Below are 22,861 nucleotides of genomic sequence, written 5' to 3'. Positions count from 1 at the left end.
CACTGATGACATCTCAAATGACATCACTGATGACATCACTGATGACATCTCAAATGACATCACTGATGACATCACTGACATCTCATTTGACATTACTGATTACATCACTGATGATATCATTTATGTGATAATACATCTTCAGACTCTAATATAACCTTTGATACACTCAGTGTAAACAGGCACTCACAGACTGTCACACATCCATGGAGTTACTCACACACCTATTCAGTCATGCAAAGAATCAATCACATCTCCATTTCCTTAACTATACAGTTATACACACCTTACTTATTCAAACATATACTAACACATATTTACTCTCTTATACAATCCTTGATACAAGTTCACAATGATTCATACAGCCACTCTCACATTCACTGACTCTTATGTTCAGTTATTTATATATGTCAACTCTCACATGGAGTGTGTTTTACATATGTACTTACTTTGACATGTAGAACTGAGATATCCATTCACTCACCAATATACTCATGCACACAGTCAACTGTCCATACAGCTGTTTCTACATGCACTTTTGAACCCATACACCTAGGGAATCAACCGCTCACACATCTATGCACAGAGATATACACCTCCCAGCCACCCACACACACACTCAGTCTCCCATACAAATACTTGGGCAACCATTCAATAACCCATATAGTTACTGATATAGCTACTGATTTAAACATGCAGCAGTTTACAGAAGAACATAAATATTGATTGCCAAATTAAGACACTTTAATCACTAACCCATGCACTCAGTGAGACACATTTAATCATTCTCTCATACAGTCAGTCATGCACCTACTAAATCCTTCATCCAGACACTTATACATCCACTCATTCTTCAATATGTAAGACATATTTTAACTTTACAGAAACATACAGTCACTGGGTGTTGTCATCAGTGATGTCATCAGTGATGTCATTTGAGATGTCATCAGTGATGTCATCAGTGATGTCACTGACCATGTCATGAATGATGTAATATGTGACATCATTAGCAGTGGATTGCGGGTCCGCGATATATAGTTAGTGCAACTAACTATATATGGAATTTCAATGGTTTTGTGCAAATAAAATAAGGTTTTTTAAATGCTAATCCCTAACTATATATGGTCTATAACCTATGGTTTTTTCAGTGAATTTTCAAGGTTTTGTAAATGCAAATTCCTAACTATATATGGTCTATAACCTATGGTTTTTTCTGTGAATTTCATTGGTTTTTTAAAAGCTAATATCTATAGCTGTAAAATATATTCTTTATTAAGTGATGTATCACGTAGCCCGTGAGACGCCTCATGATGCATCGCATAACCGTGACGTATCGTCTCTGCAGCGCAAACCAAACCCAAAACGTAAGCGCGCCAGAACACGCTTAAAGATATATATATATTTTTTTAACCTTAATTAGACAAAATCCACACGTGCACATATCACAAACGTTCAAAAAACACAATATGTCGGACTCCCGTTACGCTGCCGGTTAGCTGCCCGGTTAACGTACCAGGAAGCACCTTTACCGCGAAAATCGCAAATTTTTTTTTTCACCCCCCAGGGAACTTTAATAGCCCCCTCATCAATCCTAGGGGTTCAGGAGGGGTCTGCCTTAACCCTTTCATTCATTTACACCTTTTTTTTTTCCACCTCTTGTCTCTCGATCCCACAGAGAGACAAGATGGCGGCTACCAGACTGTTTACAATGATAACAGCCAATCAGCTTCTCCTCAGACTCCCGTTACACTGCCGATTAGCTTCCCGGTAGCTGCCCGGTTAGCTGCCCAGTTCGCGTACCAAGACGCGTCTCTACGGCGAAAAAATCGGATTTTTTTGTTTGTTTTTTTTTGGCCCCACGTGGCTTTATAATATCCCCCTCATAAATCCTAGGGGGTCAGAAGGGGTCTACCTTGCCCTCTTTCCTTCATTTCCCCCTTTGTTTTGGCCTCCTCTTGTCTCTCGATCCTACCGAGAGACAAGATGGCGGCCGCTCCGGACTGTTTACAATATTGACAGCCAATCAGCTACTCCTCAGACTCCCGTTACACTGCCGGTTAGCTTCCCGGTTAGCTGCCCGGTTAGCTGCCCGGTTCGCGTACCAAGACGCGTCTCTACGGCGAAAAAATCTGATTTTTTTTTTTTTTTGGGTTACACTGCCGGTTAGCTTCCCGGTTAGCTGCCCGGTTAGCTGCCTGGTTCGCGAACCAAGACGCGTCTCTACGGCGAAAACATCGGATTTTTTTTTTGATTTTTTTTGGGTTACACTGACGGTTAGCTTCCCGGTTAGCTGCCCGGTTAGCTGCCCGGTTCGCGAACCAAGACGCGTCTCTACGGCGAAAAAATCGGATTTTTTTTTTTTTTTTTTTGGGCCCGGCGTGGCTCTATAATATCCCCCTCATCAATCCTAGGGGGTCAGGAGGGGTCTACCTTGCCCCCTTTCCTTCATTTCCCCCTTTGTTTTGGCCTCCTCTTGTCTCTCGATCCTACCGAGAGACAAGATGGCGGCCGCACCGGACTGTTTAGAATGTTGACAGACACCGGAGAGCCAATCAGCTTCGCTTTGCAAAGTTCCGATACGCGAAAGGTTCGCTAACCGGATAGCTGCCCGGAGCGCTGTTACAGATATATATCTTGATTTAAACGTTAATTTCTCAAAATCCACTGAAGCACATATATTGAGACCTAGCAAAGGCACATCGGGCTAACAGTCCCTACAATTTTGCCAAGTTTCGTGGAAATCCATTCAGCCGTTCGGGCTAAAAGTGAGTCCAACCGCCCTATGGAAATTAACATGGGAAAAACGCGTTTTGGGACCCCCCTTTTTTCTCGGCCCCCCCTTGACGAACCCCCCCCAAATTTTCAGGAGCTGCTCAGAAACAAAATGTGCCATTTTCCTGAAAATTTCAGCCGATTCCGTCCACAAACGCCAAAGTTATTAGACATAGAATTTTCAAAAGTCCCATAGGAAAAAAATCCTAACTATATATACCTACTGGCTATCGCCAGTAGGTAATATATATATATATATATATATATATATATATATATATATATATATATATATATATATATATATATATATATATATATATATATATATATATATATATATATATATATATATATATATATATATATATATATATATATATATATATATATATATATATATATATATCAAGCATTGCCAAAGGCAACAGATGTCCCCTTCCACATATGCATACTTATAAGAAGCATTGGCCGCGCAGCCGTAAAAGTAACGGCCACATGGCGGTGAAAGTGAAAGTGGTAGCGAGTACGAAGTGATCGCAGCGATGCGCTCGCTCTGTGGTGGGGGAGGTGCTGAGTGAGGCACATGGGAGAGTGCTGTGCTTTATGAGCCATGACGGAAATTCCGGCCCGGAGGCGTAGCTTCTGGGCTGGAGGCGGAGCTTCCGGCTTGGAGGCAGAGCTTCCGGCTCGGAGGTGGGTATTTAGCCATGGCTGAAATCTCCAACTCTGGGCCGGAAGCTTCGCCTCCACGCCGCAAGCCCCGCCTCCGGCCTGGAAGCGCCACCTCCGGACCATAAGCTCCGCCCTCAAGCTGGAAGCTCCGCCTCCGGGCTGGAATTTCTGGCCCGAGTGCGGACGTAAAGTTAGTAGTCTTAAATCTATACTCTGAATACCAAAAGTAGTAAGTTCATTCTGTGAATCCCGAAAGTAGTAAGGGCATTCTGTGAATACCAAATAGTAGTACGTTTTGGATTTAGTCTTAAGTTCATTCTGTGAATCGGGCCCACACTAACTAACTAAATGTTTCGCAGAGCAGCGCATGTGCTGGCTCAGTGAGGCCTAAAAAGAGTTGCTGGTAACAACCATGGGAATTCACTACTCTTTCGCCTCCAGCAGGAGAATCTTAATCTACCTCAATTAGCCTATTATTCGCAGGTGGCTGTAATCTGAGAGTTGTTGAGCACAGTCATTAACCCTTCCCTGTTAGCCATCTTAAAGGGTGAAATCCGCAAATGGCAGGCTCAGAGAAATATGTTCTTATAGAAATGTATTAAAGAATCCATGGTAAAATTAAAAAATGGGCCCCACTGGTCATAGGTCTACGTGTTTCCCAATGCCAGGTTAAGTCAGAAAACAGCCTCCCTGGCTTAGCCTTCATATGTATACGTGTGTTAACACAACGTGTGCAGTCTTCTCAGATCCGCTTATACACAACTGATAATGTTTGAGCAGAAGATTGCAGCTCAAACTTAACTGATGCATCGCATTGAAACAAGTGTTACTCCATTTTGGGACCATCGAAAAGATCTACAGTCTGAGGTCCAATGCTGAAAAACCTGGGGGTTTTACAAGTAAAACTTGCATTCCTTACAGGAATAGTCTGTTTTTTGTTTTATAATGCTTTTGATCATTGGTAAAGCAACACTATTGCAGCAAGACTTAGTTAAACTGATGCAACACAATTCCTAAAAATGATTTTACAGAAGTGATCAAGTTTATCTGTCAGGCTGCGATGGATTTGGAATTAGGCCTGGGTGGAATTTGAACTACGGCAGAGTAATTGGAGTAATTTCTGTAATTCTGCATTACTCTTTGATGCGAGCTGCCAATAGTAATGTGATTATGCCCCTTTGCGTGGTCAAGAGTATTTTGGAGGACAAAATGCCACTGCGAGAGCACATTTAGTAAGTGTGAGCGGCTCCTCGCACTGCTGTTTATGTTCTGTTACATTTAGCATTATTTTCTTAGCGCAAAATGCACCAGTGCATCCATTTTGGTTGTCGTGGTGCATTTTAAGCTAAGAAACGAACGCTAAATCCTGGCAGTAAATTGCCGGAAGTGAATGAACATTTAGCAACCATAATCAGGTACTTGGGCTCTTTATTCATGATCTGTTGCATTTAATGCTAGCTCATCGCACAAAATGTATCTTAGCATCCATTCTGTCCACAATGGGGCATTTTTGCAATACGAAAATAGTGCTGAAGGCAGAATTACTCCTCTGGCATAATTCCACATAATGTCTTGTAATCCTTGTGTAATGTTGCATGATTGCACTGTACGGAATTACGCGAGTTACGCCCACCCCTATTTGTAATGCACCATCATGCTACTGAGGTGCATTAATGGCAGGGGGTGAAGGAAAGTAGCAGATAGCTGTTTAAGAGTGGTAGATGCCAGTTTAATTGTTTCATTCATTTTTATTCAGCATTATATACTGTATGTATGTAAACTATTTAATGTGTAGCATTTAATTGGCTAATAGGAACATCTGAAATTTACATTAGTTAAAATGGCAAATTAACCATACAAAGTGTTATATATAACAAGTTCTTTATTATTGGTATTACCTTTCAGTATCATTGACACAGTAGAGCATAAACAAATATATCTATAAGTAGCAGATATCTAACATAGAATGCAACATTATGGAAGATAATGTTTAATAGAACATAAACATTGGGAAGGAAAAAAGAACCCCAACTGTTTAAAACACCTGTGGTTAAAAATGGCCAAGTAAGGATTAAAGTTTATGACCATCTGGGCTGCAGTTTCTTCAATACCACTTTTCCCTTTTTCTAGCAAGTTCTCTTCAATTTTCACCTTTTTACTTCATTTGAGGTAACTGTGGTAGGAAGCGAGACCCCAGTATGTAGATCTAGTGCTCCTTTCTTCTTCTCTAGATTGAAGGTGCTCTCAATTGGTCTCCCAACCAAGGTAGTATTGAAGGTTTAGATTCACTTAACCCCTCTGTGTAGGTCCTCACTGGTGGCAGCAATATTTATATTTTTTATGCTGTAGCGTCATAGGATACGGCAACAAATGATGGACGGAATGCTGAATGAATCAAACATTCACCCCCAGTCAAGCGATCTGGGTTAAATCCCTCATTCTTTTGCTTGCTACCCCCCCTAGTTTGGACCCAGCTATATGCAAATCAGTCTTGATCCTGCTGATCATGGGAACAGTCGAGCCCGAACTGCCAATCCGGGTCCTCCAAGGAGTGGAACCAAACATCCGGTGGTCAGTTTCAGGGAATCACCACATATCAGGCAGGCAAGCTTGAATCCAGTGGCACAGCATGCAAGGGACTCACATCTGGGCATACCCGTCCCAATTAGGGCAAAAAGTGCTGAGGCAACAATTGATGGACAGAATGCTGAATGAATCAAACATTCACCCACAGTCAAGAGATCTGGGTTAAATCCATCGTAGCTTCATAGAATAAAGCATCACTCTTTGTGATGTATAGTTATTTAATAAGTTTGCATTCTTAACTCCTCTTATTTATTGCCTTAAAGAGTAAATTTGGTGTGCAAGCTTTGATACACTCAACTAAGCTAAGACCACGTTAAGACCCAACCATATCGACACAGTCAATATCCACAATCCTGATTTTGATACATAAACCAACTATTATAGATTGGGTAAGTGGTTGGAGCTGCTATGTATTTTTTGAGAACTTCTGCAAAATGCAGAATACTACTCTCACACCTGCTCAGTGCCAGGATACCCTCCTGGGTGATAGTGCACTCTACAAATCTACATAACAAAACAAAATGCATTTAAAAAATATGAAATCTTCCTAATGCTGCAAATTTTGTCACTTCACCACATTTTTGCATCCAGATATATAGTATCTACCCTATTTCACACTAATAAAATGTTTTTCCACAGTGGCGGCTAATACAGAACGGGGGTGGCAGGGATATGGGGGGCGGGGTGGAATGAAAAAAAGCCACTTACCTCTCTTTGTACAGCTGTCGCCTCTCCTTCGTCCGTCCTCTTCGACTCCTGGAAGCATACGGGCTCCCAGACTCCCCTAGCCAATCACAATGTTGCTGTCACCAGCATGACAGCAGCTTCGTGATTGGTCTGACAACCCTGGTTCTGCGCTCAGAGAGACAGTGGGAGCCTGTGCACGTTCTTCACCCAGGTTGTAGATACAGCCAGGTGGAGAACATGCAAAGTGGCATGACTGTTCCTTGACGGAAGGACCCAGAGAGTCCACCTACCACCGTACACATCAAAGGCCACCGAAGTCATCTGCGGCATACCCCAAGGATCCTCGCTGAGCCCAACCCTCTTCAACGTCTACATGAGCCCCCTCGCGGCCATCGCACGCCAACACAACCTGAACATCATCTCCTACGCCGACGATACCCAGCTGATCCTCTCCCTGACCAACGACCCCGCCGCCAGAGCCAACCTTCACGAAGGAATGAAAGAGGTAGCCGAGTGGATGTTGACCAGCCGCCTGAAGCTGAACTCGGACAAGACGGAAGTCCTCATCCTGGGATCCTCGCCCTCCGCCTGGGACGACTCCTGGTGGCCCCCCGCCCTGGGAACCGCACCCAAACCGACAGACCACGCACGCAACCTGGGCTTCATCCTGGACTCCTCCCTCTCCATGACCAGGCAAGTCAACGCCGTCTCCTCATCGTGCTTCAACATCCTGCGCATGCTACGGAAGATCTTCCGGTGGATCCCCACCGAGACCAGGAAGACTGTCACCCAGGCACTCGTCACCAGCCGACTGGACTACGGCAACGCCCTCTACGCCGGAACCACCGCCAAGCTCCAGAAGAGACTCCAACGCATCCAGAACGCCTCAGCCAGACTCATCCTCGACGTCCCACGACACAGCCACATCTCCGGACACCTAAGAGACCTGCACTGGCTCCCGGTCAACAAGAGAATCACCTTCCGTCTCCTCACCCACGCACACAAAGCCCTTCACGATCAAGGCCCGAGCTACCTCAACAACCGCATCAAATTCTACGCTCCCAAACGTCACCTCCGATCAGCCAGTCACGCCCTCGCCGCCGTCCCCCGCATCCGAAGAGCAACAACAGGAGGAAGGTCCTTCTCCTACCTGGCCGCCAAGACCTGGAACTCCCTCCCGACCGACCTGCGCCTGACCCAAGACCACCTCGCCTTCAGGAAGAAGCTCAAGACCTGGCTGTTCGGGTAGTAGCAGCACCCCCTCCCCCCCTAGCGCCTTGAGACCCTCCGGGTAAGTAGAGCGCTCTATAAATGTCTATGATTGATTGATTGATTGACTGTTTGGCCGGCCCAAGACAGCTGGCCAAACCGTCATGCACACTTAGGTGTAGGAACCACTCCCCTGCCCCCCTGCTGGTTGTGCGACAGCCCAGCCCCTCTCCGCCTGTCCCAAAGCTGGCTCAGTACGGAAAAATCAAATGCTAATAACATTGTGTTATTTCTCCTTTTTTGTTATTTCTCCTTTTTTGTGCTGCTCAGAGAACAGTGGGGCAAAGCTCCTCCTTCTTAGTGGAAGAGCTCCAGCCAGTTTTCCGTAAGGTGTGTGTCACAGAATACAGTTAGGGCTCATTATAAGTATCACAGAAATACTCAAATGGGCTGTGACAAGTGTGTCCATCTGAATCAGTAATCCGAGGTATGTGGTATTGATGCACCTGTGCGGTTAACTGATGATGCTTTTCGGTAGACAAAAGCTGGGAGAATACATCTATGGAAATATATTTGGGACTAGTTTGTGGAAAAAAATGGCAAAGACAGATTTCCATGATAATTCCCCTAACAAAGGCCTCAAGTTTTAATTGTAGGGTAATACCGAAATACAGATTTACTGTACACCACAGGACTGGAATGTAATGTTACAGCATTGAGAGTCAAACAACTCTCATTATGAGGGTGTTGTTTTCCTGTGCAAAACATTTGTGCTTATAAAAGTTCTGTAGCTAAATTTTTGCATCCATTTTCCAGCTTGACTGGGTTTCACTACAGTGAAAATTATCATGCTATACGTTGAAATGAATGCTGAAAAATTGGAAAAATCTTTCCTTGGGCGAATAGATTAAGCGGTCTATTTATGAGTGGGTATGCGTCTCTATTGCACCACTCAATATGGTGGATGAGCGATGCAAACCTTACATGTGATTTATGCAGCCACTCAAGGCCACTTTGCATGGCCTTTGGTGGTTCTACAAATCTGGAGTAAAGCAACACCGATTGCTGCGTTGATTTACTCTGCCTGGGAAGACGTTCCATGGGCATTGTGTGAGTGTTCCAATGCAACTCCCATGGTTTTTGACAGCTTCCCAGATTTACCAGACAGGTAGACCTGGGAATGCACCAAAAAGATACACCTTGTCAGGTGAGGCGTAACGAGGAGAAATACATTTATTTCTCCTCGTTACTTCCTCCTTCTATGTGTGTTACGTATATCTCTCAGGATTGTTTTTCTGCTGGAAAGTGTCTTTTCCTGCATAGAAGAAATCCTGCATGTAATACAGGCACCCTTGCACCATGGTTCAAGGGTGCCTGCGTTGGCGCTAGGTCGCCAAAAGGGCGCCAGCACAGGGGAAAAGGCAACAGTAACCCATATTGCCTTAAATAGGGCTCATTCCTGCCCTTTCCCTGTCAAGCAGTGCAGCGCAACAAGGTGACTTGCTGGGCTGCACCCCATGACATTCTTGTAAATAGGCCATTAAATCAAGAGCTACACAAAACTTTGCTTTATGAAAAAAAGTTGCATCCCCCCTTATTTTAAGATTAATCAATTTTCCTTATTTTCTTGAAGTTACACTTATAGCATACAAGCATACGTATTGAACACCATTTAATTCAAAATTGTCATCCCCGTTGTTCATATTCACTTCCAAACTAAATAGGATAATCACAGACCACAACGAGGAAGCCTGGGAGGACGAAAAAATTTGGAACTCAATCATGCTGGCCAGTTAATTCTGTTTTTGGACATACATTCCTGCATGTGCCCAAAGCCAGATTGCAATTTGGCTGCTATTTGTATGTATTTTCACTTTTGATTTGTAGCAGAAAAATCCTTATGCAATATATAACATAACATTTATTTGTAAAGCACACATTCACCCAAGGGTATCTTGGCACTGAATAACAGATATTTATTGTTTCCTAACTCAATTGTACTTTTTTTATTGACCTCAGAAAAATGAAAGGCTGAAGGGACCTGCCGGGATTTGAACCTGTGATCATGAGGTAAAACATAGACTGCTACAGTGGATGCATTAGTGCACTAAGCTACCAGACCCATCACAGGTGCAGATTATGCAAACTGGTATTTTGTGCATCTGATAATTTGTGAATTTATGTGCAAATTGCATCTTATTTCGAGTTCTCGGGTGCACAAAGCATATTCTTGCAACTGTGTGGACCTCTTGCTAGCGCACATTAGCGGTGCCCAATTTGCACCGACAAAATGCGGCCACATTATGATTAATTGCTTATATTTTTCAAATCTCATGCGTACATTGGAGGATCCTGATTTAGCCTGTGTTTTGAATATTTTAAAAATAAATGCAGATTTTTTTTATCTTCAAGTATGCCTCTGTGTTTGTATTTGTCCTAAACTTTGGAGATTACACCCAAGAAAAGCTGGAAGTGCGACCTGCCAGACTATCTTTGTTACAATCCTGAAATGGGCCTTTGCACAATCCATCGCCATCTCTCATAGCGAATGGCAAACGGTGGTTCATTAAGAAGAAGATAGAGACATGCCTATTTAGAATCTAACTTTAACCTCTCAGTACACTCAGGGGCTTATTTATGAGAAACTAACGCAATGCAGCAACTTAATTTGCTGCACCACACTGCGTTAGTTTTGAGGCACAGGGATGCAACATATTTACAGCAACATGTCACATCTCTGTACCTTTCCCTTTGCTGGCACACAAACTGCTGCCATGCACCGGCGCAGGCACCCTTGCACCATGGTGCAAGAATACCTGCTTCATGGGGAGATTATTTGTGTGGAGGAAGAGGCACCTTCCCTCACAAAATAAAATAACGAGGTGATTTACTCTTCCAATGCTTTCTGTAGAATGCAGCAAGCATTGATAGAGGAAAAAAAGAGGAGAAATGAAAACATTTCCCCTCATTGCACCTCGCTACTCCACCCCTGGGGGTGGCGCAGCATTCTGACGCATTTCCAGGTTTACGATTGCTCGTAAATCTGGAAATGCATCAATGGAAATTGGTGTTGAGTAGAAAAAAAACACAGCAACACCCATGTCATGCCCCTAACACGCAACGTGTTGCATGAAATGGGGCGTATTTACGAGCACACGTAAAGCCACGCAGGGGGGCTTTAAGTTTGTTTTTAAATTTCATGCAGCAGGTTGCGAAGCCGGTGCGTCACGCAACGTAATGCACCGATGGCGCACAGGGCCCATAAATAAGCCCCTGTCAGTCTAACATGCACAATTTTTCTTTTATTTCAAGCAGGTGACCCTAGAAATATCAATGTACTATATTATTATAAAATAGTATTATTTTCACAGTGATCAGGATACAAGGAGAACAGGTTGCCCAACTTACAAGAAGGCATGCAGTTGAAAAGCCGTCTACTCTTCCTTCTCTCCTTTGTTTGCCAGGCAAGATTTCCAGTCAGGAGGGGTCAAAGGAAGCTTGATTTGAAAGTGATTCCAGAATCTGCAAGAACAAAGCACTCTTAACTTTGTGGATGAGAAGCAGGAAAAAATCAAACAAAAAAGTTGTTGACTCATTCTAAACAAAATAGGATGGTCCTCATGAGGACTTCTTTGAACCACATTGGGCCTTCTTTAATGGAGAGTGGTAACCATAAATCAGTCATGTGTTGGCTAACATACTATTGAACCCTACTATTGGGATTACCATCACATTGAGATCAGCAGATGTGGAAGATTCACCTGATGATCTTTGTTCCTCCTAGGACATCGGCTCCATCTCCACGCCTCCTTCCAGAGGTAAATCCACCAGGAATGGTGGAGGATCTATCATGACTGAAACGCATTTTGAACTTACCTTATGAACGCATACCACAGCTAGGAAGATACACTGTCACAGAGAAATAAGTATGGTGTCCTTAACATGCTGGTAATCACCACCCAGAGTATAAGGGATGCCGCAACAACAGGTATTAAAACTGTAATACCTCTTTGGGAGCACATTTACAGAGCTCGCATATAGGGCAGAAATTTCACTACCAGAGACAGATATTGGTGGATTTTCTGCTGAGATTCCTGAGCCAATGGGATGATAATAATAATAATAAAATTAATACTAATAATAATACTTTCTAAGAACATACACTGCAATAAAAGTAGTCATAATAACATTATTTATGCCTAATTGAAAAACCTAAAAATTGATGATAGTTTCTTCTTATTATTATTGATATTAGTAGTGCTAGTAGTAATAATAATAATACAGATATTTGTATAGCGCACAGCTACCTAGATAGGGTGTCCCGGCACCAGTACGGACAGAAGTAGAGATAGTGGCGAGTATACATTTAGTCATTGCGACTAAAGAGCCAGGTTTTCAAGGCCTTTCTAAATTTCTGTTTAGACTGCAATGCGCGAAATTGAGGAGGTAGGTTATTCCAGCATTTAGAGCTCCCACCTCGAAGGTCCTTCCCCCTGTTCTGGCTGTTGTGAACCGGGGGGTGGTAAGGTATCGTTTGTGGTTACACCTAAGATATCTGTTCTGCTGGTAATGATGAAGGCTCTTCCTCAAGTAGTTGGGCCCCCTACCTTGAAGTGACCAAAAGGCAAACGTAAGGGCCTTAAATTCGATGCGCTTGGCCAGAGGTAGCCAATGCAGCTGTCTCAGGTAAGGGGAAATATGTTTGCAAAGAGGGACCTTGCAGACCAGCTGCTGGTGAGCTACCTTCTCTCATACTTTAGCAGGGACAGGCAAGAGGGAAATGGGCCTATAATTACAGGTGACTGCAGGGTCAGAATTGACTTACTTTAGAATGGGAAGGAGAATCGCATGCTTCCAGGGCGATCGAAAGATCCCCTGTCTAAGCAAAGAATTCTAGTTGGCGTTCAGGGGGGTTGAGCAACTCAGCCAAGGCACGATATTGTTTCGCTGCCGAAGGATCACCAAGTGACGCAGATTTACATTTCTGGAGTTCCCCCAAGGAAGCCTCTAACGAGATAGTTGCAAATTCCGAGAACACTGACTATATGTCACAAGGGCTACTAAAAGTGCCCTCTCCAGCAGGAGGGTGTGCTATTGGGAAAGATGCATACATCTGGAATGTTTTCTCCTCAAAGAAATCCGAAATCTTATTACAAAACTCCTGTGAAGGGGGATAGAGTGCCTGAGTGCTGTCGGGTTAGTGAAGGACTTCACAACCTTATAAACCTCTCTGGAAGAGTTCTTAGTGCTGGCAATACATTAGTAAAAAAATCTCTTTTTGCTCCGATGAGAAGTTTATGATACTCTTTAAGTGCTGCTCAATAACCAATTTTGTTCTCCTGAGAATACAATGATCTCCATTTGCACTCCAGTCTTTTACATTTGCTTTTTTTGTCTCTGAGAACCAATGAGCAGGTGGGGAGGTTTTTCCGGAGAAGTAGTAATAGTAGTAGTATAATCTCCTACTGTTGATATAATACATGCACAGGTTTAACAGTGTTTCCCCAGTGTTTGTGTGCAGTGATACAAATACAAGCTTTTAAGTAGACGCACAACTACATAATATATCTCTACTCTGGGTATACTCAGTTATGGACAAAGCTATACTTGAGCGCACATCTTGGAGTTACATCGACTGGGTTAACTGTGTGTCATATGTTATAATTCAAGTGGGAGCTCAAATAAGTGCAGTATAGCAAACATCTTTGTTGATGCATTGTTGCAGGGCAGAGAAGCAAGACATTTATGAACAATTATGAAAATTAGAGCAGGGACATGCTCAAGACTGGAATGGAATTGCGATAAATATGACAAAGCTAGACCTGAATTATTTACCTAAAGTCAATACCATTTTAGACATTGTTGGGACTAAAAAGTCCTCAGCATGGTTGAAGCTCTGTACCCCTGTCCTGAGTGTGCAATTGCAGTGTTGTCTGGATCCCTAATGCTGATTTTTTTGTCATAGGCAAAAACGGATCATGCGTGTGCACCATGTCATAGGTATGTCTACCAGATTGTGGTCTTATTTGACTAGAAGGCCACCTAAAGCACTACCCTCATAGTGGTAAAAGGCTACAGCCTTTACCAAGAGCTAAGCAACACAAGCACTGTGGTGGCGGCATACTGTGTAGTGACCAGTTGTAGCAATTAGAGCAGGCCTCATTGGAGTGAGGCCCTCGTTGGCTGATTCGCCTTTTAAAAAGTTCCACTGCTGTGTGCTTAACTCACACTTGACCTAAATGAGGTAGATGAGGAGTGCTGCACAGTGAAGGAGTAGTGACTCTGCAGTGGATATATGTTTGCCTGTGAAGGGTACAGTACAAGGATAGAGCAGTACTATGTAGTACATGTGTGATTAGTACATGTGCTGAGTGTACCTATGCCTGCAAGGAATACATGACTGAAAGATGTAGTGCTGTGCAGTGCATGAGCAATGAAAGCATGTGATGGGTGTATGTGTGCTTGCATGAAATACAATCCATGATAGATGCAGTGCACAATTGGTTAGTGTGTGTGTGCTGGCAGTGTGTAAATAGCACACCCTGAGACCATACAGAAAAGCTGCAGTTCTGAACGGTGCACCCAGACTGAATGTGTGAGCTGAAGGCATGTGTGACTAAAGTAGAGGTAACAGTACTGGCCAGCAAGTGTGCTATTAATGTACACTGAGTAAGTGTGCCTGCGTTGGTACAGTACATAGAGGATCCTGGGTTCAATTTTGTGAAGTCTAGGCCTGGTGAAGACATGAAGAGGAGTGGAATTCCCCCAGATAGATTTGTGTATTGCTCCCTTTCTGTAAGCTAGGTGGTTCACACTGGAGGAACGGAGGAATAGACCCTCCCTTTACACTTCAACATGTTGTTTGTTAATTCAGTGATAGATTACAAGAAAGGGGCTTGGACACATCTCAGGAAGGAGATGGGGCTGATGAGGAAATCATAAAGAGTAAGGCTAGGAGCCCAATAATAATCTTTTGATGCACAAATAACTTTTAATGACATCTAGGTGTGACCTCTAGTCACTCCCATGAATTGTGCTGTGGGTCAATCAGCTTCAGAGTCTTGCCACTGTGATAGACACCCTATCAAGGGGTACGCAAACAAAAAAAAGAAAGGTGGACACTTCAAAAGAAGCCGAATCCCAACTTAAAACTTCAACAACTTAGACCCTAAATTACATTTTGGTGCCTGGAAATGTACTAGCAGAAGGGGAGGTTGTAGCCCATAACTTTGCCATCTGCCAAGCAGTCAGGTGGTCTTTGTGTGGAAGGGAAGCTCTGCAAGGCTTCTGCCTGTGACCAGTATTGGGGCAGAGGCCTGCTAGTTTCCCTGCTGCTTAGGAGACATCATACCAGGAAAGCCAAGACCAACTGCCCGGGAGCCTGAAGCACCAGCACCTGCCTGCTTGCCAAGACCATTACCCCCTTTGAGGAAGACAGTTCCCCATGAGGGCAGAGAGGTATAGTCAATCAGTAGAAGAACATGTGACTGAATTACAGAAATGAGCTTCATCATGCAAATTTGGAAGAGACCAATTTATTCAAAAGAATCGGTGTCCAGTGGCAAATAGTAGAGTGTCCAGCAATCACTGTAGAATGCAAACAAACTCTGTGGTAAGAGGGAACGTTTCATGAAATGATGTATAAGCAATAAAAATTCAAAATGGTTTGAGAAGTTCAAGAGGAGTGGCATGAGATATTCTGACAGGTGAATAACAAGAGTAATAAAAACCTGGGTCTTTTTACCCTGTACATTTTCACAGGTTTAACGTGAAAAGTTTTATGGGGAAAGAATTTGACTCTCTTAAATCACAAACAAATAATTTCTAATCCAGTACAGATAGTGGTTTGCACTGGTGCTGTAATTTTATGAGGAACTCACAATGAAGGCTATAGGGGAGTGCCATTTTTTACATGATGTCTTAAGGTTTGGAAGGATGTAGCAATAACTGTATAGCTGAGTAAGGGAAGTGATGAAAGATTCCACAATCATGGTTTAATGATAAGGCACTAATTACTTGTAGCAAGGTACTAGGCAATTTTAATGCATGGTAACATTTCATTCAATTTTATTGTCTCTGTGTAGTAAAATCAACCCACTGCTCTGCAAAAATAGGTAAAACTCCATGAAATAAAGAAGTACAAATTGGGGAGATTTTACCTGACGCAAAAACTACACGATATCCCGTTTTATATGTTTTTACTGTGTACATTTACCACCTGCTCTGAGTACGTGGAGGTTTGTGGGGGCTGGTACATGGGGCACGGAGTGGCGGAAGTAGGGAAGAGAGGGGGATTTTTGTTTGGGGTGGCAGGTCAAAGTCAAAAGTCAAATTTTTTTTATTTTGTTTTGGTACTCTTTTGAGGACCACAAATTTGATTAAAATATACATTTGGTTTTTCATACAAATTAATACATTTTCAATGAAATTTTCAAAAACTTAAAAATTCTATAGCAAACATATTCATTAGGTGGCATTTTACATAAAGGTAAAAAATCTTTTGTATTGACAATCTTACAGGACCGATAGATGGGCTCAAGACATGTTAACCTTGCATTTACGACTTTGTTGTTTGGGCATATAAAAAGAAGGTGCTCAAGATTCTGTTTGCCCCCCTGACAAAGGGTACATAGCGAAGAATTGTCTAGTCTCCAAGAGGAGGTAAAGGTTAATACGGGAAGTATACCCAAACGCAACATCATGATTGCGCCTTGCGCCGTGTGTGAGAGTATATTCTAAATACGGCTGTTTTTGCTTATATTCCTGTGAGTCAGCATAAGTCTTGTACACAGATAGTTTAGTACAATGTAAGTGATCAAGCTCATAACTCAATTTGGGGGTAAAGTTTTTTAGGAAAAGTTTGAGTTGTGCAGGTGTCCATGATGACAAAATTTCTAAGCTGACTTTTGCTAGCTGAAACGCCTCTCTCACATTTTTGGAAAAGATAAGATGGGTGGAATCTTTATTGAATGTCTCGATTTTTAACAGACATCGTAAAGTACCTTCTTTTGAATGGAGAAGGTTATAGGCCCACCTGATGATACTTGCTACGGCTGTAGCATATGCGCTGGTGATAGTACATTCCAGTCTTAGCGCCTGTACTGGTGTAGAAGTAGAAACTTTCAGTAGTTTTTTAAATATTTTGCCTTCGTTTAAGTCCATATAGGTCCATTGTTTTAAGGGAATATATTCCGAGGCATATGATAGAACCGGGGGAATCTTAGCTCTGTAGATTTTTATTAATGCAGAAAAATGCCTATTTCCAGTGGCCGTGTACAGGCGTGACATGGCCCCAGCATGTAAATCACTTTTCCTTTTTAAATGATTAATTTGTTTGATGTTACTCATGTTGTGTGAGAAAATTCTCCCAAGATAGGTATATTCCTTTACCTGCTCTAACCTCTCTCCGCCTAGCTTCCATTGGTACCTCACACCTTTTTTCTTTTTCGAAAATGCAACCACTTTAGTTTTGTTTATATTCGGAGTTAGAACATTTTCCTTAGAGTAGTTGTATAAAATATCTAGAAGATTTTGAAGTCCAAAAGGCGTTAGGTCGAACATGACTATATCGTCCGTATACAGCAGGGCATGAATGCGCTGAGTGGCGATCTTCGGAGGTGTGCATAACCCTTGTTGTAATTGGGATGGTAAGTCACTTAAGTACAGAGAGAATAAAATCGGAGCCAAAAGACACCCTTGTTTTAAGCCGTTAGATGTCCGTATTGTCTTTGACAGGCCCTTATCTCTCCCCATTTGAACACGGCACCAGGTGTTACTGTGGAGATTCACTATTAGTTGTAATAGTGGTTCCGGGATACCCATCCTTCTTAGTTTTGTCCACAGGGTCGGTCTATCCACTCGGTCAAAGGCGGTAGAGTAATCGATGAACGCTGCGTATATGGATTGTGATTTCCCTGTTGCATATTTATCTAGGATTGTCTGAAAGATTGCTATATTGTCTGTGACTGAATGATTCAGTCGGAATCCAGCCTGAAACATGTGAATTAGACCCAATGTGAATGCCCAAGATTTCAACCTGTCCAATATTTCTGCTGCGAAAATCTTCCCGGCAGCGTCCATAAGAGCTATTTGTCTGTAGTTTCCTGCTATGTTTCTTTTTCCTTTTTTATATATCGGGATTATTATGCTTCCCTTCCAGGAGTTTGGTATTTTCCCAGAGTCAAATATATAGCGGCGAGAGCATCAGGCCCCACACGTATTGGTCGGCTTGGTAGACCTTAATAGGAATCTGATCAGGGCCGGATGCACCCGTGCTTCTTGCCTTTCTAATATTCATGGCAATAGACACTGCCGAAGTCTTGGTGATTTTAGTATCATTGATTTCCGTATCTCGTTCAACAGCCTCTCTTACCATAGTATTCAGATTGGGTTTGTATAAATCACTTAGGTAAATGTCCCAGTCTTCCTCTGAAACGGGAGTTGCTTCCAACTTCTTTTTGGTTCCAGTCATTTTTGCAATCAAGGACCAATATTTGCGCTGGTTACATTGCTTGGCTGCTAGTTGGATATCAATCCAGTTAGAGTCCTGCTTCAGTTTTTTCTGTTTAGTTTTTTCTCTTCGTATTTGGTTCTTTAATCTGTTAATTTCCGTTTTATTTACTGACGAGAAACTCAGATACTGGACTCGAATTAACCTATTAAGTTTTTTTACAATTGGTTGATTCCAGTTTTTATTCCTACTGGTGCATTTTCTTTTTATTGGTCTGTCCTGTTGTAATTTACTTTGTAGAGCATGCTTAAGTTTGTAAATTATGTGTTCAAAGTTCATTATAGGATCGTCTGAATAAATGGTAGTCAACAATTGAGTTTGAGAAAGTAGAATTTTCAGATAGTCCAAATTTTCTGTACCCCAATAAATCCGACGCTGGACTATATTTACTTCCATTTTAGGGTTGTAGAATATTGGCTGATTCTGAAAAGTAGTCTGTGCCGTCCAGAGAGTTGTTAAATGTAAGAGTGCATGATCACTTTCCTCATTAAATTTAATTGAGAGTTGAGTGATTTGTTCCTTTTCTTCGATCCCACATATGAAATAATCAAGAATAGAGGGAGTTCCATTTCCCTGCCTAGTATATGATGCCGGTTTATCTCCATTGGTATTACCGTTTAGTATTGTCCCGTTTATACTAGGAAGGAATGATAGTAGTGAGATACCTCTCTTATCTGATTTAGCTCCTTTTGGTAATTGTGGGAGTGATATTTCCAAAGATTCCTCTTTAAATAGTAGAGCCCATTTCTTAATTTCGCTGTTTGAAATTTTGGCATTTAAATCACCCATTATGATATATGGCATATAGAGTCGATCATCAAGTATGTGAGTAATGATCTCCATTAAGTGGTCAAATAATAAGTCGTATTTGTTGCTGGGTGGAGCATAGATGTTAAAGAGTAGTATTTTTTTTATGAGTAGCTGATGATTGTGTTTTGAATGATACCTTAATACATTGCAGGTTATCTGAGTTTGTGTCAATTATTTCTTGTGACCAAGAATATTCCTCTTTCAATAAGATTGCCAGACCTCCCCTCGCATGTCCCCTTTTACATTTTTTTGCAGGAGTTTCGTAGACGTAGTATCCTTTTTGCGTAAAGGGAACGGTTGACCATGTTTCCTGTAGGGCAAGAATGTCTGGGAGATCATTAGTTGCTTCTTTCATTTTTATGGCAGTTTTCCCGGCCAGATTCCATGTCATTAGCGTCAAGCCTTTGCTAAACCAGATGTTGTTGAGGTTTATCCATTTTTTTGCTGTTTAAAGTTTCTGATAGCCATGCCCAAGATTTTATAGAGTTCTCTGAATTACTTAGTCCTGTATCCCGGGACCATACTGACCTTTCACCATGCGTTACTTGTATTTTTAGTGTGTCTTTTCTCATAGTATTTGGTACAGAGTCTCCCCATTTAGAACTAAATTTATCATTTCTTCTATGAGATTGTCCAATTGAATCGTTATTTTGTATATCTTTTTTGAGTTCTGGTACTGAGATTACATCGTAGCCATTCTTGTGTAGAATTTCCTTCTCTCTGATTATTATTCCAGGGAGAACTGGAGAAAAAAATGATACTTGTACTAATTTGTCATTTTCTTTTTTCGGAAAGAGTACTAGATCAATTTCTTTACTTGTAAGAGAGTTCAAAGATGGTATTTCTTGTGAAAGATTAGTTATTCTACCACGGTTGAACGGCATATTGTCTGTGGGAAAGAGTTCTTCAATCATTATATGTTTAGATGGAGTTCCTTCCCACTGCTGGAATTTCTTGTCTTGTAGTTCTATTGTGACCATGGTCTTTAGCCCTGTTGTTCTTTTTACTGTGGCCGGACAGTATTCTTCTGCTTTTGGATTCAAAGGTTTCACCAGCGGTGTTATTTGAAGTGCTGGAGAGTTCACAGGGTTTGAGAAAGTATGTTTTTGAAATTTAAGCTTATTCCCTTTTTTCTTCTGGATTCTTCTCAGAGGCTTTCTTCGCTTTTTCTTTCCCCTTGCTTCTTCCTGGTCTTTAATATTTTCGGTTTTTCCCGTTTGATTTGATTCCTGTTCAGCGATAGCTCTTATTGACTCTACTTTTTTATCCCGAGCTATCGGATCTGGATCGTTGTTGTTTACTTTATTTGAAAAAATGGGATAGTGCTTAATGTTATTTTCGGTGGTGTTTTCTAGTTCTTCTCTGAACAGTTTCTTGAGAGAATAGGTAATAGGAGATTTTTTCTTTTTTCTTAATTCCTTAGTTTTAGTCTCAATTATTACCACGTCAGTCGTTTGTGAACTTGTTTCTTGTTTTTTTGGAGCCCTGGTTCCATTTTTTTGGCCATCTTCGGATTGTGACGTTTTGACTGTTTCATGATTTTTTGATGTAACATTAGTTAGGTCTTTTTTCTTTTTTTCTTCCACCAGGAATTTAAGTATACCTATTTGCACATCAAGAGTATCGTCAGAGTTAGCTAGGATTTGACCAAGGTGGGTAAGAACTGATTTCAGAATTTCCTGCAAGGAAAAAAGTGCTTTTGACAAGGGAGAAACAATGGTTGCGGAAGTTAGATTTGGAAAATATGAGTCAGCGAGGTTAGCATGATTAGAATAAAGGTTAGGTGATTTTTCTGGAAAACTGGTAAGTGGCTGTTTTTGACTTAACGGAATTTCTGATTTTTCTTCTTCTGTCTTCATGATGTTACTTGCAAAGACCTCCAAACCTAGTTCACTATCCTGATGTTTTATGGGAGTTATAGATTTTATTTGAGACGTCTCTAGGATCGATTTTTGGTGCTCTTCAGAAAAGGAGATCTTCGCCAAGTTGCTCTCTACGATTGTTGATCCTTGATTATGAATGCTTTGTTCGGAGGATAGTAACAACTGATGTTCAGCCTTGCTTATTGAAAGATTTAACTTATTTTCTTCTTCTGATGTAGAAAGAAATGAATGTTTTTTCGTAGCGAAGGTAGAAAAATATTTATTTATAGCTGGAGTACAGGATAATTGTCCAGGTTTCAACGATTTGTCTGTGGATTTTCTGACGGCTGCGTCAGTACCCATGCGCCTCATATAGATTGTTCGAGAGCGTAGTTTTTTTAATGCCATCATAAAGGGGCTGGAGATCAGTTGATGATTTTTGTAATTACTACTGGTTCTATGTATATTTAATGATTTGAGTTCAATATCTGATATAAGAGATGTTTAGTATAGTTTAAGTTACTCTTAGGTGAAATGTGAGAGATATGGCTAGGCGAGTTTCTCAGCCTTAATCAACTTCTAGAGGTATACGTGTATTGGTATACAGTCTCACCTAGAAAGTGTTACGTCCGATTCCTTTTTCTCATGTGTTCCAGTACTCGTAGAAGAGATGGAAATGGGGTGGCCCGTCCCGTCCTCGGGCGTCCCCGGACGGCCACAGACGGCCCGCTCTTTGCCCGGGCTTCGCCCGGCGTCCCGCGAGTCGGCACGAGTGCTGTTATTAAGACTTTGTAGGCTGAGGGCGTGTCAGTGGGCGGTAGCGCCGGGGGAAGAGGAACCAGCTGGTGATACTGGGGAATGCTGGTCCTCGCAGTCCCCCGGCTTGCTGCAGGTGAAAGTAAAGTGCCTAGCCTCGACCCGTGTGACTCGAGCTGGAAGCGTGTCACCAGCCCTGCCGATTGCAGGGCTCGCTCTCACCAGCGAGTCCTCGTAGAGGGGAGGCTTTGAGGCATAAGCAGGACTTGGCGCAGGATTCAATCAGGCAGTCAGATGCTCCACACTTTTAAACAGCGGTGAGTGGCGCCCGCGAAGCGGGGGTCACGAATACTTATTCACCAAGTAGGCTGTGGGCGTGTCAGTGGGCGGTAGCGCCGGGGGAAGAGGAACCAGCTGGTGATACTGGGGAATGCTGGTCCTCGCAGTCCCCCGGCTTGCTGCAGGTGAAAGTAAAGTGCCTAGCCTCGACCCGTGTGACTCGAGCTGGAAGCGTGTCACCAGCCCTGCCGATTGCAGGGCTCGCTCTCACCAGCGAGTCCTCGTAGAGGGGAGGCTTTGAAGCACAAGCAGGCCTTGGCGCAGGATTCAATCAGGCAGTCAGATGCTCCACACTTTTAAACAGCGGTGAGTGGCGCCCGCGAAGCGGGGGTCACGAATACTTATTCACCAAGTAGGCTGTGGGCGTGTCAGTGGGCGGTAGCGCCAGGGGGAAGAGGAACCAGCTGGTGATACTGGGGAATGCTGGTCCTCGCAGTCCCCCGGCTTGCTGCAGGTGAAAGTAAAGTGCCTAGCCTCGACCCGTGTGACTCGAGCTGGAAGCGTGTCACCAGCCCTGCCGATTGCAGGGCTCGCTCTCTCCAGCGAGTCCTCGTAGAGGGGAGGCTTTGAGGCACAAGCAGGACTTGGCGCAGGATTCAATCAGGCAGTCAGATGCTCCACACTTTTAAACAGGGGTGAGTGGCGCCCGCGAATCGGG

The 22,861-nt window shown here is 42.7% G+C and overlaps 1 protein-coding gene across 2 annotated transcripts in view; it reads right to left on the bottom strand.

The window, feature by feature from the left end:
* The window catches only part of LOC147722684 (cytidine monophosphate-N-acetylneuraminic acid hydroxylase-like), a 486,512-nt gene that overhangs the window by 26,760 nt on the left and 436,891 nt on the right, over positions 1-22,861 (bottom strand). For both annotated transcript variants that reach the window (XM_086965175.1, XM_086965174.1), the window contains exon 14: positions 11,335-11,448. In XM_086965175.1, coding sequence (XP_086821301.1) covers positions 11,361-11,448 — 88 coding nt within the window. In that variant the 3' untranslated portion in view covers positions 11,335-11,360. The remainder of the gene's footprint in view (positions 1-11,334; positions 11,449-22,861) is intronic.

The sequence above is a fragment of the Lissotriton vulgaris genome, chromosome 4_1, assembly GCF_964263255.1.
Source record: "Lissotriton vulgaris chromosome 4_1, aLisVul1.2, whole genome shotgun sequence".
Classification (NCBI taxonomy): domain Eukaryota; kingdom Metazoa; phylum Chordata; class Amphibia; order Caudata; family Salamandridae; genus Lissotriton; species Lissotriton vulgaris.
Note: the sequence above shows the minus strand (reverse complement) of the source record. Positions and strands in the feature narration are given on the sequence as shown.